The sequence below is a fragment of the Pithys albifrons genome, chromosome Z, assembly GCF_047495875.1.
Source record: "Pithys albifrons albifrons isolate INPA30051 chromosome Z, PitAlb_v1, whole genome shotgun sequence".
NCBI classification, from domain to species: Eukaryota; Metazoa; Chordata; class Aves; order Passeriformes; family Thamnophilidae; genus Pithys; species Pithys albifrons.
Window position 1 is genome coordinate 1,287,337 of NC_092497.1, and position 17,561 is coordinate 1,304,897.

The 17,561-nt window shown below is 47.0% G+C and overlaps 1 protein-coding gene across 2 annotated transcripts in view; it reads left to right on the top strand.

Moving 5' to 3' along the window:
- MYO5B (myosin VB) overlaps nt 1–17,561 on the top strand; it is a 172,605-nt gene that overhangs the window by 58,911 nt on the left and 96,133 nt on the right. For both annotated transcript variants that reach the window (XM_071580010.1, XM_071580011.1), the window contains exons 6-10: nt 687–830; nt 2,192–2,273; nt 6,226–6,333; nt 8,286–8,395; nt 9,963–10,228. In XM_071580010.1, the coding sequence (XP_071436111.1) occupies nt 687–830; nt 2,192–2,273; nt 6,226–6,333; nt 8,286–8,395; nt 9,963–10,228 (710 nt within the window). The remainder of the gene's footprint in view (nt 1–686; nt 831–2,191; nt 2,274–6,225; nt 6,334–8,285; nt 8,396–9,962; nt 10,229–17,561) is intronic.

Sequence of the window (17,561 nt, forward strand, 5' to 3'; positions counted from 1 at the left end):
TGTTTCCCCCTTCCCTTTCCCCTTTCCTTTTCCCCTGGAAGTTTTCTGATGTTGGGTACAGATTGTGTATATATAACTATAAGCATTAAGGAAAAAATAATATATATATTCTGACTCAATTCAGTTTCTTTCAAGTTTTTCTTTTCTTTCCCCTGCTTTGAGGAGTGGAGGGAGAAGGAGGGGCAGCTCAGGGACTGGGAAGCCAAACCAAACCCAAGACTCACGGTGTGTGGCAGCATTACCTGCCCATGAGGTGACAGGGTGGTAATGGAGAGGCACAGAGGGACTCTGACCATGTCACCAAATTCATGTGCCAGAGCCTGAACATCTGGAAATGAACTGCAGCTGGATCCTTCCCTCTTGGAGAGCTTTAGCTTATGACCCCCCAGGAAAGCTGCCAGTGTTGACAGTGAGCAAAGGTGGGGGCATCCTGCAAGAGACTGGTGGGATGTACAAATACTCATTGCTGTTCATATGCATTTTTCTTCCATAAAAATCCTGGAGACACCACATTTTCAGTGAAGAGTCCTCCTCAAAGTCACACTGTTGCTCTGCCTTTTACATCTGGGAAGAGGTTTTCCTCAAATCCTCCCATGGCTGTTTATGTAACACTGATTACAAATTTAAATGTTTAAAAAATTCCCCAAACTAAATTAAAAATTAATGTTTAATTTTCTTTTATGCAGGCCATTGGAAATGCTAAAACAACAAGGAATGACAACAGCAGTCGGTTTGGGAAATACATTGAGATTGGCTTTGATAAAAGATACCACATCATTGGTGCCAACATGAGGACATATCTATTGGAAAAATCTCGGGTTGTGTTTCAGGTGAGGAGTTGAAGGGGTTTTTTTCTTCTTTTCTTTCTTTTGGTTCCTGTACTCTGGGAGTTCAATAGTCTGGGATTTTTCTACAAATTGAAAAGCATTTCTTTAAAAGTAGAATCACAGAGTAATTTAGGTTCGAAAAGACCCCCAAGATCATGGAGTCCAACCATTCCCCAGCACTGCCAAGGCCACCACTAATCCATGTCCCCAAGTGCCACATCCACATGGCTTTTAAATCCCTCCAGGGATGGGGACTACACCCCTGCCCTGGGCAGCTGTACCAGGTGAAAATACCATTCCTAATATCCAATTTAAACCTCCCTGGGCACAACTTTAGGTCATTTCCTCTTGTCCATTCCTTTTCTAGTGGGCAAAGGTTCCAGATGTGTCTTTCAGGCTCAGTCTTATGAAGTTGTTCTTTGTTACTCCAATCTGATGATCCTCATCATAGGGTAATTTGTACTTGAGAGACTTGCTAGTTGGCTTTGGGTTGCTCCCTCTTATCTCCCTGATGCTGGAGCATGGAGGAGGGATCTCTGCTGCTGTCCTGACTGCTGGGCAGGGATGGTAAACCTTTCTCTGGGCAGCTGCTTTGGTTTTGCTGCACCTTTTAAAGACCCAAGGAGCACAAATTACAGGCAACTGTCTTCAGTTTTGATGATGGAGGAGAGGCAGGAGAAGGGCTGAAGGGGCTGATTAGCTCAGTTGGTTAAAACTTGGTTGTAACAATGCCAAGGTCATGGGTTCAATCCCCTGTATGGGCCATTGACTTAAGAGTTGGACTTAATGATCCTTGTGGGTCCCTTCCAACTCAGAATAGTCTGTGATATTCTGGCTGATGTCTCTGCCATGGCACATCTTTGGGTTTCTTGTTCAGGGCACAGGACAGACTTTCTTGGTTTGTGCTTGGGATGTAGCTCAGAGGCACTTGCAAAACTTTTGTCCTAACATAAAAACAAAGCCCCAAATAAAAACATTTTAAAAAAATTAACAACTTTGGGAAGCCATGAGAGTAAGACACCTTTTTGTTATGTTACTGTTTGTTTGCCATTAATGCTTGCTAGCTCATCTAGCCCAGTTATCCCAGAAAGGGATAAGATGTGGAAGGTAATAGGTAATATAGAGTTGTTTTTTGGGTTTTTTTTGGCAAGATGAGCAGTGTGTGTTGGTCAGGGCAAGGCTTGGCACATCCTTTCTCCCAGGTGGCAAGAAAACACCCCTGTCTTGCAGGCACTGAGGGGATGTTGATGGTGGGAAGCAAAGAATGGAATCAGGATAGCCCTGGGCTCAGTGGGCACCAGGCTGAGGGTGGGAGCACTGCTATAATTTCTTGTGCCTCTGGTAACTTAGAGCCTTCCCCACAGGCAGAGAATGAGCGCAACTACCACATCTTCTACCAGCTCTGTGCCTCATCAAGCCTTCCAGAATTCAAAGACCTCGGACTAAGTAAGTGCTGGAACCTCCCTATGCACTGGGTGCTGTTGCATAGGTCTGGTGGCAACAGGAAAACATGGTGGGGTTAGAAATGCAGGTCATTGGTGTGGTCGTGTGTGCCTGTTCACTGGGAAGAGATGAAGGGAGATGAGCTTGAAGGGCTGCATTTCCCCAGTGGTGCAGAGGTTTGCACCTGGGATGAGGGTGGTGAGGCCCTGGCACAGGTGCCCAGAAAATGGAAGTGTTCAGTGCCAGCCTGGACAGGGTTTGGAGCAACCTGGTTTAGTGGAAGGTGTCCCTGCCCATGGCATTATCTTTAAGGTAAGAACCCTTCCAACCCAAACCATTCTGGAATTGTGTAAAAATTTGCAGCAAAGCCACAGTGAAAATATGTACTGTGGTAGATGCCAGCTGATGCAGGGAGATCATGTGTTAACACTGTACCAAACTTGCATAAATATGTGTATTTTAAATCAGGTTGATCTGGCCAAAGTTTTGGCAGGAGTGGTTGTGTCCTTTGACTTCATTGTATTTTTTTCAATGGTTAACTGCTGGAATGTGTTGGAGTTCTTTTCCCTGGATTTGCAGCAAATGTAGAACACTTGATTCAGAGAGTTTGCACTTGCAGCAGGAGGTGCAGAAATGTATTTTAATTATTCTTTTATCTTTAATATTTGCTATTGTTTAGAAGAAGAAGCAGGACTTAAAATAGGCTTTTAAAGTATTTAGAATAGCGAGCAAGGCAGGTTGTGATCCCAACACAGAGTCTTGCAGAGGTTTCCATCCTGGCTATAGAGCAAAGGCAGATCAAGAGAGAGGCTTTCATTTTCTGGGGTAATTCCAAGCTTGCCTTTATGACTTTTTAGGTCACTGTGGGCACATTGGTATCACAGAGCACGTCACTTTGAGCTCCTTCAAGAGTTTCTGCTGTGGGGTTATGTGCTTCATTTTTGCAAGGATACCCTGGGTAATGATGCCTGCCAGCATCTTAAAATTCAGGCACTAATTATTTCAGCTCAGACTGGGAGATGAGCTGATACATGAGAGCTCCAGCTGTGAAACCACTGCTTTCTTCCTGGGAACACGTGGATCAGAGGAAATACCAGTCTTTGTCGTCACAGCTCTCCAAAAGCATTGCCTGTATTTGTGGTGACTGGTTATAGTGCAGGCTGAGATGTCTCTGTTCTGCTGGTGCATCACCCTGGATGTCTTTGTGCTGTTGTGACTGTGGCTCTCAACTTCCCAGCCCAATGAGAACAGCTGGTGGGGTAGGAGGCAATGGGTGCCAGGGCAGTTATCCCCCAAGGGAGCCTTCCTGGGTTATTGCTAATCAAAATTTGATGTTGTCAGTGCACATCAGTCTCCAGCTGCACTTCTCTGTGGTGCTTGTGCATTTTTACTGTGTCACAGCGTGGTTGGGTATCCACCAGGCCAAATGCAGCACTGGGAAAAGAGGAGATTCTCCCCAAAGTGTGTGTCTTCAGTGTTTCCTGCACTGTCACCTTGCAATAGCTTAAAAATACCTCCCCAAAGTGTTTTGGTAGCTGGGAGATGTGGGACTGGTCACGTAGTCTGTGAGGACAGAGATGTGGGTGTTGTGAGCTGCTGTTGTTGGTGTGAGGAGGTTCTGCCTTGACCTGTTGATTGGCTTGTGCTGGGCAGTGTTCTGTGAGTGCAGATGTGCATAATTCACTTATCTTCTTTCTTTTGAGCATTTTTTTTCCATTTCTAACTTTGCCTCAGATTTGCTAGCCTGTATTTCAAGATGAATAGAATCACAGAATCATAGAATGGATTGGGTTGGAAAAGCCCTCCGAGATCATCGAGTCCAACCCTTGGTCCAACTCCAGTCCCTTTACCAGATCATGGCACTCAGTGCCACGGCCAAGCTCAGCTGAAAAACCTCCAGGGATGGGGAATCCACCCCCTCTCTGGGCAGCCCATTCCAATGCCTGAGCACTCTCTCTGCAAAGAATTTTTTTCTGCTCTCCAACTTCAATTTGCCCTGGCAGAGCTTGAGCCCATCGTGCCCCCTTGTCCTGTTGCTGAGTTCCTGGGAGAAGAGACCAACCCCCACCTGGCCAGAAATTCCCTTCAGGCAGTTCTAGACAGTGCTGAGGTCACCTCTGAGCCTCCTCTTCTCCAGGCTAAACAACCCCAGCTCCCTGATGAATCATCAAAACTCAAATTTATTTCCTCATGTGAGCTTTATTAACCTTACGTGTCTACCTTGTCTTCCCAAAGCTTATTCAAAACAAGGGGTACCTTGATGTGAAAATGCACCATTTATTAGACATGGAGGAGGATGTGTGTTTTTCCATATAAAATTTAAGAGCTGCTGCTTCTCCTTTGGCTCTTGCACATAAAAAGAATTGTTGTTACTCTTTTAAATGTTGCAAAATACCTGAAAACAGAGAGAATCTCTAAACATGTGTAAGCCTAGCAGAGCAAGCCAGTGTTGCTCAGAGTGATCCTAAAGGTTTAATTTTAAACTTGAAGGTAAATATTTGACTTAAAACGTTGATGTGCAATGCAAGTGTCTTGAAATGTGGTGTCTCACTTAACGATGCCTGCACAGTGGTGCAAAGCAGGAATGTGTTTTATTTGTTTGTAGTGAATCAAAGGGTTTATATGGCTGTTAAAATAATTACACAGATATTGAAATACAAAGACTGAAGTCACCAGAGGTGACTTGAGGCAGAAACAGATCCCCATGTGGATGGTTAAAATTGGAAGGTGGTGTCCTGGTCCCATCAACCACCACCAGCCCGGGATGCATCTTGCAGGGTGATGTGCAGCAACAGCAGGTTGTTAATGTGATGTGCTCCATCCGGGCTGGGTGAGTTCCTGTTGTGCTGGGGGACCAGGATGGACATTGTCTGCCTGACCCCAATCAGCATTTTGTGACCCTTGTTCCTCATGCTCCATCAGTGAGCAGAATTAGTGACACCTCCAGGACCCTGGGCTTTGTGTGCCAAAAAGAATTAAATGTTTTTCTTTACAGACTGAAAGTACAGCTAATGCAAAAGCCTATGGGAGGGCAGGGAAGGGATGGGGAGCTTCTGGTGGCAATTTGAGTCAAAAATTGCAGATTGCAGTGATTTTAAAGGTTACCAGTAGCCTGATGTGGAACACACAGTAGGATTTTTCTCTTTGTATTCATAGTGCTTGGGAAATAGCGAGTATTTTTTGGCAAGTCACTCCTACCCAGCTCAGAACAGGCTGAGGCTGGTGCTGAGAACCCATTCTGGGTGGGATGGGAAGGCTGAACACCTGCTGGGCTGCCCCAGCCCTCGTGGGGGACAAGCTGTGGCTGGGCCAGGACTCAGCCCAGCAGCCTTGGGCACCCACTTTAATGGTATTGGCCTCAAGTAAGCCCTTGTTTTGAGGAGGGGTGATTGCATGTGTGGGTTTTTAAGTGTGTATAAACCCTGTGATCATTTTTTGTTGTATTTGCATTTGAAATGCCTTTCAATCTCCATAGGATTTATTTGTGTGGTCCTGAAATAACTTTGCCAAGGCACTGATGTTTACATGGTTTAATGCTGGCACTGCAAGCCATTTTCCATTCCCTTTGCTCCCAAGGTTTAAGGCTTTATGTGGGGAAGTATCTGAATCAGTCATGGCTGTGTTAAAGAGGATGAAAAAATATTTAAAGTAGTAACCTCAGTATCTGAAACAGTCTTCACCCATGAGATGGAAGAGTTATTAGAATCCCAAATATACCACAGCACTGCCCTGACTGAACTTGCTTTGCATGGAAAGAAGTTTCATCACTGCCAGAAGTGGTTACAGTCACGTACCAAGGTTCTACCTCATCCATTTCTAAGTAACTGTGGTTCAGAGGAGACAGGTGTCCTTTGGGGATGGGGGACAGGGAGCATCCCAGTCCATATTCCAGGGAAGTGGCTGCAGCTGGTGAGTAGTTCTTGCTGATTTGTTTCTCCTCTTTCTTCTTTCCTAGCCTGTGCTGAAGACTTTTTCTACACTTCTCAGGGAGGTGACATATCTATTGATGGTGTGGATGATGCTGCAGACTTGGAGAAAACCAGACATGCCTTCACCTTGCTTGGTAAGGGGCTGCTCTGCCTGGAGCTTGCCCAGTGGAAGTCTCTTGCAATTGTTTTCAGTGTTTTCCCTGAATTACAGTGTTCCTATTGACCTAGTTGCCTTTACTTTGCTCTTTAGTAGGAGCTGCAAAGTGTTTCTTACAGCATCAAAATGGAGAAGGATGTGGAATTTTAGAGGAACTTAAACCATTCGGAAGCCAAAGCTGTGCTGCAGCTATTTTTTAATGCTGTTTACAAGCAGGAAAAAGAGCAATTACTCTGCAGTTCAATCTGTGTTGGGGTTGAGGGTGATGTCACTTCTTGGACTGTCACAGTATTGTACCAAGTAGCTGATTTCCTGGAAATAATGAGCTGAGTACATCCCTGCTGTGCAGAGTCCACGTCTGAATGGCAGCTGCAAAATCCATGGCATGCTGCAGTGGAGCAGTGCTGTAGCCTGCCTGCAGCAGTGGCTGTTGGAAAGGAAAGGCAATTTTTGCTGGGCAAAACTTTCCTGGTTTATTAATATTTATCTGAAACCATGTTTTTAAATCCCAGCCAGTCTCGTTGCCTCTCAGTTGCCTTTCATTTGTTGTGAGAGGAGCTCATGATGTTCACAGTTGGCTGTGAAAACCCCTGACCAGTTGTGCCAGCAGTGAGCTTGGGGACTCATTTCAGGCCTGTGCTTCCCCCAGATTTGTCTTCATTGTGTTTAAATGGGCTCAACCTCTTTTTCTTTGGGGTGTTAGTGGGGTCTTGTCCTTACCCTCCTCTAGTCTGGCTTGTGTGACTTCTATTAACTACACAAAAATAAGACTTCTGTTTGCTTCAAACTTTCCCACAGGACTGTAATCCCCAGGGAACTCTCTTCCCATCCCCTTGGCATATGTAATGTCTCATCGGTCACTTTCTCTACCTCTCCAAGCAGTTCCCGTGGCCCCTTGCTGGTCCCTGGGAAATATTGTGAGAGCATCTTCCTCTGCTGCCAGTTTGATGATGTTTTCCTTCTCTTCCTCTGGTTCTGCCTTTCCTAATTTTCCTCAGTGTTTCTCAGCTCTGTTTCTGCCGTTCAGGGGCTGGTGATGCTGCTACACTTCCCAGTCCTTCCTTCCTATGTGTAACAATAAGAAGTCAGATTTATCTGCAGATCCCCACCCTAGCCAGGCTTAACTCCAATTAAGAGTTCCAAGTAACAGCAGAGCATTGCACCTTTGAGTAACCTTGAAACGTTTCTCACTGTGCTGATAACAGAAAAGTCCTGAGAGAGAGAAAGGGAAGCTCTGGGTAATTCAGAAATCAGCAGGTCATGTCTCCTATCTTGGGTGGATAATTAGGACACCAGCCCTGAACACAAAAGGGACACAGAAACCCAGCTGGGATGTAAAAAAAAAAGCAAGATACGGCAAGAAGGCTGTGTATGTGCAGGCTGCTGCTGAGCAAAGTTCCTGCTGGGAATGCCTGCAAACCCTGCCAGAAAAATATATAAAGCAATAACATCTTATACCCCTAGTAAAGACTCCCAACACGTAGCTCTTTTGGAGGCACTGGGGACAATGAGACAGAGCTCCACATCATCTTCCTTGCTGTAGCACCAGTGTGGAGGTGTTTGTGCATCATGTGCAGGGCTTTAATTTTCCCTTCTGTTTGTGGGACACTGGCAGTAAGTTGTAATTTCTGTGCCTTTGTTGTCAGCAGACTGTGATCACAGAAAAGGAACTCCTTGTTCTATAAAAGCCACAGAGCTACTATAGCCCCGACCCTGTTTGATAATTATGGAGCAGCATCCTTGGTTTTGTGTGTATTAAATCCATCTGTGTTCAAATTGAGTGTTTGCAGTGTGTTGATTGGAATAAGTTTTGTAATTCTGAAAACCAACAGCCTGGGAAGGAAATCAAACACCTTGAGTGTCTTCAAATAAGCTGAAAATTGCTGTTTGTTTTCTGTTTTGACAATCAGCTATCAATTGTTCCCACAGGAGTGAAGGAATCTCATCAGATGACCATTTTTAGGATAATTGCAGCCATTCTGCACCTTGGGAACTTGGAAATCCAAGCAGAACGAGATGGAGAAACCTGTAGTGTGTCGGTAGGTCACCAGCTGGAGTGGGGCATTGGGGAGCTTTGTATGCTCATAAATCAGTCCATGTTCAATGTGTAGAGTTTGATAAGAGTATCCTTTTGTAAAAAGCCCTTTTCCTCCTAATTTGCTTTGCCTTTTTTGAAAACACATCATCATTTCCTAGTTGTGTTGCTTTTCCTGGGAAATAGTGGACTATTCCTCCTCTCCACCCAGACTCTAAGCAAGATTACTGAAATATTATTGTCTTACATCCCAGCACATCTTTAACTCTTCCTTAAAACACTTGGTGCACAGTGTTGAAGAACAGTGACCCCACCAGCAGAAAGTGTTGGTCTGTAACCACTTTCCTACTGCTTGTAATGCAGCCAATCCAGTATCCAAAGGAGCATCACACAGTTAATTATCAAGAATAAATAACACTAAAGATGCCTTGGAGGCAGTTTTTCTGTTTCTGTGTTTGTTCAGAGGTAGGGAAAAAAGCACAGTTATTTGGAAAATACTGTCCTGTAAATTATCATTGCATCGCAGGCTGGGTAGTTTGTTCTTAATTAAAGTATTAAAATGGGTGCTACACACACCTTTAGTGTTACCTTGGTGTTTGGAGTGTTTGATGCTGGGGTAATTTGCTTGATATTTGGCACATGGATATTTTCGAAGTGGTCTCTGCTTTAACAATGTTGAGTTCTGTTAATGGAGTTCATGTTGTTTAATTACCTTCAGCTGTGATTGCAGGGTAATAAATCAATTCTGTTATGACTTTGTGGTCAAAAAGGTATCACAGCAATAAAGCATCCTAGAATTCTTGTGAAGTGCATCTTTTTCCTCCTTTTCCAAACCCATCCAGCATCTGTAGTGCACGTATCTAACTGGAAACAATTTACTTATTATTACAATTATTTTCTCATTGTCCAAAAGGCAGTGCCTGCTGTCTTAGCCTGATATAGACTCAGAGCTGCCTTGTCTTAGTTTGATGGGGGGAAAAATACATTACACCACAGAAAATGAAGTTCAGATTTGATCTTATAGAGCTGCCTTGTCTTAGTTTGATGGGGGGAAAAATACATTACACCACAGAAAATGAAGTTCAGATTTGATCTTATTAATTGTGCAAAGCCCAAGCCCTTCTAGTGGTGCACAGCTTATAACTTTGTTACTCAAAATGGAGTTAGTTTTTAAAAGTTGTCATGAAAAAGCCTAAAATTAAAAAGTTGTTGTGAAAAAGTTTAAAATTTTAAACCAGGTTGCTCTGAAAGAGTGTATAGTTGCAGCTCAAGGAGGAGTGAAGTGGAGAATGCTCTGCTCTTTGGGAAAACTGAGACCTCAAGGATAACCAGAGCAGAGCCAAGCCATGGTACTACTGTTTGGAGCTCTGTGTGAGCTGTTCCACTCGTGTCCATGAAGACTGTCACAAGTGGATGGGTGTCATTGCTTTTCCACTCCTGTCACCTACAGAGAGACACAGCCTTTCCCTAGATAGTTGTGTAGCTAATTTCTTACATAGATCTTGAGTGTAAAAACTCCAGTTTGGGGTGTCATCAACCTGCTCACTTTGCTTTCCATCTTCTCCCTCCAGAGTGAGGACGAGCACTTGAAGAACTTCTGTGGCCTGCTGGGTGTGGAGCTCAGCCAGATGCAGCACTGGCTTTGCCACCGCAAACTCGTCACCATGGCTGAGACCTACGTCAAGAACATGTCCCTGCAGCAGGTGGTGAATGCCAGGAACGCCCTGGCCAAGCACATCTATGCCCAGCTCTTCAGCTGGATTGTGCAGCACATCAACAAGTCCCTGCACTCCACTGCCAAGCAGCACTCCTTCATCGGCGTGCTTGATATCTATGGGTAGGCACCTGCTCTGCTCTTGGGGCAGTGTGGTTAGTCCTTCGTGCTTTGCCTTGACCTTCGTGCTTTGCCTTGACCTTCGTGCTTTGCCTTGACCTTCGTGCTTTGCCTTGACCTTCGTGCTTTGCCTTGACCTTCGTGCTTTGCCTTGACCTTCGTGCTTTGCCTTGACCTTCGTGCTTTGCCTTGACCTTCGTGCTTTGCTTTGACCTTCGTGCTTTGCCTTGCCCTTCGTGCTTTGCCTTGCCCTTCGTGCTTTGCCTTGCCCTTCGTGCTTTGCCTTGCCCTTCGTGCTTTGCCTTGCCCTTCGTGCTTTGCCTTGCCCTTCGTGCTTTGCCTTGCCCTTCATGGCGTGCCTTGCCCTTCATGGCGTGCCTTGCCCTTCATGGCGTGCCTTGCCCTTCATGACGTGCCTTGCCCTTCATGACGTGCCTTGCCCTTCATGACGTGCCTTGCCCTTCATGGCTTGCCTTGCCCTTCATGGTTTGCCTTGCCCTTCATGACGTGCCTTGCCCTTCATGGCGTGCCTTGCCCTTCATGACGTGCCTTGCCCTTCATGACGTGCCTTGCCCTTCATGACGTGCCTTGCCCTTCATGGTGTGCCTTGCCCTTCATGGTTTGCTTTGCCCTTCATGACGTGCCTTGCCCTTCATGACGTGCCTTGCCCTTCATGGTGTGCCTTGCCCTTCATGGTTTGCTTTGCCCTTCATGACGTGCCTTGCCCTTCATGACGTGCCTTGCCCTTCATGACGTGCCTTGCCCTTCATGACGTGCCTTGCCCTTCATGACGTGCCTTGCCCTTCATGACGTGCCTTGCCCTTCATGGCTTGCCTTGCCCTTCATGGCTTGCCTTGCCCTTCATGACGTGCCTTGCCCTTCATGGCGTGCCTTGCCCTTCATGGCGTGCCTTGCCCTTCATGACGTGCCTTGCCCTTCATGACGTGCCTTGCCCTTCATGACGTGCCTTGCCCTTCATGACGTGCCTTGCCCTTCATGACGTGCCTTGCCCTTCATGACGTGCCTTGCCCTTCATGGTTTGCTTTGCCCTTCATGACGTGCCTTGCCCTTCATGACGTGCCTTGCCCTTCATGGTGTGCCTTGCCCTTCATGGTTTGCTTTGCCCTTCATGACGTGCCTTGCCCTTCATGACGTGCCTTGCCCTTCATGACGTGCCTTGCCCTTCATGACGTGCCTTGCCCTTCATGGCTTGCCTTGCCCTTCATGGCGTGCCTTGCCCTTCATGACGTGCCTTGCCCTTCATGACGTGCCTTGCCCTTCATGACGTGCCTTGCCCTTCATGACGTGCCTTGCCCTTCATGACGTGCCTTGCCCTTCATGACGTGCCTTGCCCTTCATGGTGTGCCTTGCCCTTCATGACGTGCCTTGCCCTTCATGACGTGCCTTGCCCTTCATGACGTGCCTTGCCCTTCATGACGTGCCTTGCCCTTCATGACGTGCCTTGCCCTTCATGGTGTGCCTTGCCCTTCATGACGTGCCTTGCCCTTCATGGTTTGCCTTGCCCTTCATGGTGTGCCTTGCCCTTCATGACGTGCCTTGCCCTTCATGACGTGCCTTGCCCTTCATGACGTGCCTTGCCCTTCATGGTGTGCCTTGCCCTTCATGGTGTGCCTTGCCCTTCATGGTTTGCCTTGCCCTTCATGACGTGCCTTGCCCTTCATGACGTGCCTTGCCCTTCATGACGTGCCTTGCCCTTCATGGTGTGCCTTGCCCTTCATGGTTTGCTTTGCCCTTCATGACGTGCCTCGCCCTTCATGACGTGCCTCGCCCTTCATGGTGTGCCTCGCCCTTCATGGTGTGCCTTGCCCTTCATGGTGTGCCTTGCCCTTCATGACGTGCCTTGCCCTTCATGGTGTGCCTTGCCCTTCATGGTGTGCCTTGCCCTTCATGGTGTGCCTTGCCCTTCATGGTGTGCCTTGCCCTTCATGGTGTGCCTTGCCCTTCATGACGTGCCTTGCCCTTCATGACGTGCCTTGCCCTTCATGACGTGCCTTGACCTTCATGACGTGCCTTGACCTTCGTGCTTTGTCTTGCCCTTCTTGATGTACCTTGGCCTTCATGGTGTGCCTTGCCCTTCATGACGTGCCTTGCCCTTCATGACGTGCTTTGCCCTTCATGGTTTGCCTTGCCCTTCATGATGGGCCTTGCCCTTCGTGGTTTGCCTTGCCCTTCATGACTTACCTTGTTCTATGTGATTTGCCTTGCCCTTCGTCATGTGCCTTGCCCTTCGTCACGTGCCTTGCCCTACGTCACGTGCCTTGCCCTTCGTCACGTGCCTTGCCCTTCGTCACGTGCCTTGCCCTCCAGGGTTTGCCTTGCCCTTCGTGGTTTGCCTTGCCCTCCAGGGTTTGCCTTGACCTTCGTGGTTTGCCTTGCCCTTCATGACTTGCCTTGACCTTCGTGGTTTGCCTTGCCCTTCTTGCAAGGCACTCTTGACCTTGACTTGTGACAGCTGGTGGAAATGAGGAGAAAGAAACACCAAAAAGCACTGGCATGTGTGGTTTGCAGTTTGGATCCTCCTTTAGATGGTCCATTCTTACCCCAAAATGGTGCATGCAGTTCTGTTTGAGTGCTGGCTTTTGGGATTTACCTCCTGTTCTGTTCTGACTTGGGATATCTGTCTAATGTGCTGTTTAAAGCACTGAGCTCAAGATGAGCTGTGAGTAAATGTGCCAGTGTGGAGGCCAAAGACTGTGCCCAGCTCTGCCCGGGGTTGCTGTGGGGTTTGAGGAAAGTGCTTTGCTTCTTCAGCTGTGAAACTGCTGCTGCAGGGCCCTTGTGCAGTGAGAGCTTTTGGAGGAGTTTGGGAACCTGTGGTGGGGCTGTAAGGTGCAAAAAGCTCTTACAGGGTTTACAGCCTGCAGCCTCCAGGGCAATGAGCTGCTTCAAATTTAGACTGGGTACCAGTTACTGTCTGGTCTGTTGTGCTGGCACTTGAGTGCTGGTAGAAGAGGGATGTGAGAGTTGTTTGTGAAAAGTTCGTTCCAGCTGAAGTGCTGCAAGGAAGAAGGTGGAGGAGAAAGAAGGGGATTCTGTCACCTGTGCAATGGAAAAGGAAGGAGGTTTTGGAGTTTTGGGGTTTTTACCCTCCATTCTTTCAATATCATCTTTTTTCTATCTGTGGGGAGCAAGGACAAGGGAGAAGCCTGAGGTTTCTTGGAGAAGCTGTGGCTGCCCCTGGATCCCTGAAAGTGTCCAAGGCCAGGTTGGATGGGGCTTGGAGCAGCCTGGGATAGTGGGAGGTGTCCCTGCCCATGGAAGCTGTCCCTGCCCATGGCAGGGGAGATGGACTAGATGACCTTCAAAGGTCCCTTCCAACCCAAACCATTTGATGATTCTGTGCTTCTAAATGGAACAGCAGTGGCCTGATGTGCTCTCTTAATATATTAAAATGCTCAGCTGCTCCTGTTTGGGAGTGGAAGGTGGAATGCATAAGTTGAAGCTGCTCCAGCAACCAATCCCTAACCCAGTGCAGTTAGCTGTGCTTGGTCAGTCCCAAATCTCATGTCATGGCAAGCTCCTTCCAAGGTCTGTCAGATGTAGAATCATAGATTGGGTTGGAAAAGACCTCCAAGATCAAGTCCAACCCTTAGTCCAACTCCAGTCCCTTTACCAGATCATGGTACTCAGTGCCACGGCCAAGCTCAGTTGAAAAACCTCCAGGGATGGGGAATCCACCCCCTCTCTGGGCAGCCCATTCCAATGCCTGAGCACTCTCTCTGCAAAGAATTTTTTTCTGATCTCCAATTTCAGTTTCCCCTGGTAGAGCTTGAGGCCATCGTGCCCCCTTGTCCTATTGCTGTGCTGGTTTGAAGGTGAACCAGCAGGGGAAATGAACTCACCACGAGAGAGATTATAAGTCAGACCTAAAATTTAATAATAATATTACAATAACAACACTGACACACAAGGGAGATTGCTTTCAACTCACAAAACCCCAGCAGTATAACCCAGTGTCCTGGGGCACAAACCCAAGGGGGTTTGTTTGCCCTTGTGCTGAGACCCCTGTGGTTCCCCCAAGTCCAGAGCAAAAGGAAAAGAAAAACCTGTTGGTGCAGGCGAGGGCTGTGGTCTGGGCGAGAGCGGGGATCTCCTCCTGTCAAGGTCCTGCTGCTGCTCTGGATCCGACGAGAGGTTCCCGAGGTCTTCTTACCCACCCCTTATGTACCCTCAGGGAGCTCTCAGTCCCTCCCCCTGGGCGGGGACTCACACAATGGGTGATTAACTCTGGGAGCCAGGGGGTGTTGAGCTGTTGATGGACCATTGGCAGCTCCGCCCCCTCAGGCTGGGTGTGAAGTGATAATGGCTCCCTGGGCAGCTGCTGCTAATGGCCCATTGACCTTGGGGAATGAATAGAGGGGGTAGAATACACAGCTTTGATCACCCCCACACAGGGTTAGCTGGTCCCTCCTGCTGAACTAGGACAATTGCTGAGTGCCTGGGAGAAGAGACCAACTCCCACATGGCCAGAACTTCCCTTCAAGAAGCTGGAGTTCAGAATGAAATCCTGTCAGAGCACTTTTGGGTCAAACAAAAAAAAAATTCAGAAAGCTTTTGTATCTGTAATACCTATGCAATTGCCAGAATCAGATCTTGTGTATAAACCCTCCCATGGGGTTTTTACAGCTACTGGTGTTTGGGATGTTGGTTTTGACATCTGCTGGAGAAACATAGGAGCAGAAAGAATGCTAGAAACTGCTGGAGCATCAGTGCAGCCCACTCTTCTTGTCTCCATCAACAACTGCTACCACATGGCAAGACTTAGAGGAGAACTTCTATCAAGAATTATAAGAAAGCATTTCTATTTGGTTTGGGATTTCTGTGGGATAGCTCGATATGGTGAAGTTGCTCTCACAGGTTTGCAAGTTTCTGAGCTCTTCTCAGTAGATATCCGAGGACATGGAAGGTCTTAAATAACCAAATGGAAATGGCACAGCCTGGTTCAGATTGTGTGAGATAGAGAGCTGTTTCTCATAAGTGTCCCTAGAGATAAAAATTCCTGCAGGCTGGGCTGTGATAAATAAAGCTTTGAGATGGAGCTATGTGGGTGATAGTGGGTCAATACAGAAAATTGGATGCCCGAGTTACAAAATCAGGCTTTCAGAAATCTGAATGAAAGGAGACTTGAGGATAATGCTTATGAAAGATTAAGCTGGGCTTGAAAACCTGTTAGCGTGGAAGAAAAGCCTCCTTTAGCTGCAGGTCTGTGCATCACATCCAGCGCATGGGCAAACAGGTGCTTTTACAGCACTGGTGTTACCATGGGGTACAGCAGGACTTTTTCCACAAGGAACTGCAGGTCCTATTGAAAAGAGGCAGATTTTGAGGGGAATGGTGTCCATTTTCTGGCTGTAATGCTTATGAGAGTCTTGTGTCCTAAAAAGATCATAAATCCCTTCTGAAAATGGGTATTGCTGTCTAAATGCTGAGTTACTAAAAATGCAGGGAAGTGGGGTGGTCATAACCTCACTGTGCAGTCCTTAAAAGTGGTTTGATTTGCCAAACTTGAGGTTTTAGGGAGTTGCAATGTGTTTTGCCAAATACTAGATTTTTTTTTTCTCCAAACGTCTGTTGGTTTTCCTTCTCCTCTGGGGGAGGAATCGAGCTAAAAATTCAGGGAGCCTGCAGGCTCTGTCCTGGTGCTCCTGGGAAAGGACTGTACCCATGGGTGGGATTTCTAGGGATGAGGTCCAGAGGATAAAGAGGCTGTAGAGTTTGTCTCCTAACTTTCTAATGCTTGACTTTGCATCCCTAATTCTCTGTTAACATTGAGGTGAGATGGTGCAGCACTGAAGGCTTTTCTGTATTTATTGAAGGCATGTTGTTTGCCATAGCAGCAGTACTGCAGTGTGTCTGAGGAGTGGATTCACGTGGCATTCCTGGCCTTGGCAGGGATGGCTTGTTTTCCCTCTGGTTTGCCATGGGAAGGGAAGTGCGAACACTCAGGTGGCCAGCTGTGTGCTGGACTTATTTATGAACTTTAAATATTTTAGTATACACCCTGGTGCTACATTTTAGGAGATACCAGTCACACAGCTGAATAGGAAGAGCAGCAGAAAAACCAAAATAGAGTGTTTTCCCCTTGAAATCTACTTATGAGGGCTGCCTCCAAGCTGGATGTGCCTTCTGGGGAGCCACAGGGATGGGCTGGAGTGCTGAACATTCTTATTTTTTGTACCAAGATGTAGTGCACTGAAATGAACAGAAACCAAACAGGCTCTGGTTTGCTTTTTCTGTAAACCAAACAGGCTGTGGTTTCCTTTCCCTGTTAGGATGTTGCCTTGGTGCCATCACTCTGAGCAGGTAGGACCTTCTGGCAAGCACACACGTAGGGCTGGCAATTAATCTGCTCTGACAATTAGCAAATTAAGCTGGTAGAGTCTCTTAACTAGCGATTTCATGACATCTCTCTTGGAACTGATGTTGTGCAGCTGCTCTGCCCCTGGCTGGTGCTCACCGGGAGGGTTCATAAATCTCATGTGGTGTCTCTGAAGTGGATAAAAAGTTTCTACTCCAATTTCTTTTCCTCTTGTGGTCCCACTCTTGTTGCGTTTTTCCACTAAGATCAAACCCAGTGGGAGCTCTTCAAGGACAGGCTCATCACTGAGGCTCAGGACATGTGTTTGGTAATATTTGTTGTCCCAGAGACCAGATTTTGTTGTATTAAGGATTGTAAAGCCCAGTTCCTGGGACGGGAAAGGACTGAGCACTCTCTGCTTGGCACAGTCTGCACCAGCTGCCCTGGGCAGGCAGAGGGGAAGCAGCCCCAGCTTTCCTCAAGGGCTGTGGGACTGACAAAAGCACAAAAGCAGCTCATTTCTCCCATTCTCCTTTTCCTTTTGCCTTTTTTCATTGTATTTTCCCAAGAGCTCAGGCATTTTGTGTGGTGAGGGCATTGTCACCTGGTCATATCTGGAGAATAACTGAAACCCCTGGACAACAGCAAAGTAGTCCTCAGAAAGCAGCAGAAATACTGATTATTTTGGAGAAGAGTGGTGAAAAAAAGGAGCTTAATTTATTTAGTGCTTTAAGATTGTTCTACCAGCTCCTACAGTGCCCATTACCCAAAGAATTATTTAGTTACATATTTATCATTACAGCAGCTTACTCGTTAAACACAGGGAGCCTTCCCACTTCTCCCCTTACTTTAATGCTTACAGTCACGTGTCAAAGTGGTTTTTTTGTCCTTCCCATTCCAACTGAGCCTCAAAAATAGAAATATAAAAAATGTAATTGGTAGCTGAGTAGGTCCTCTTTGTTTTGTTAAAGGGCAGACCTGGCTTGCTGTGCCTTTCCCTGGATGTTGTGTGCTTCA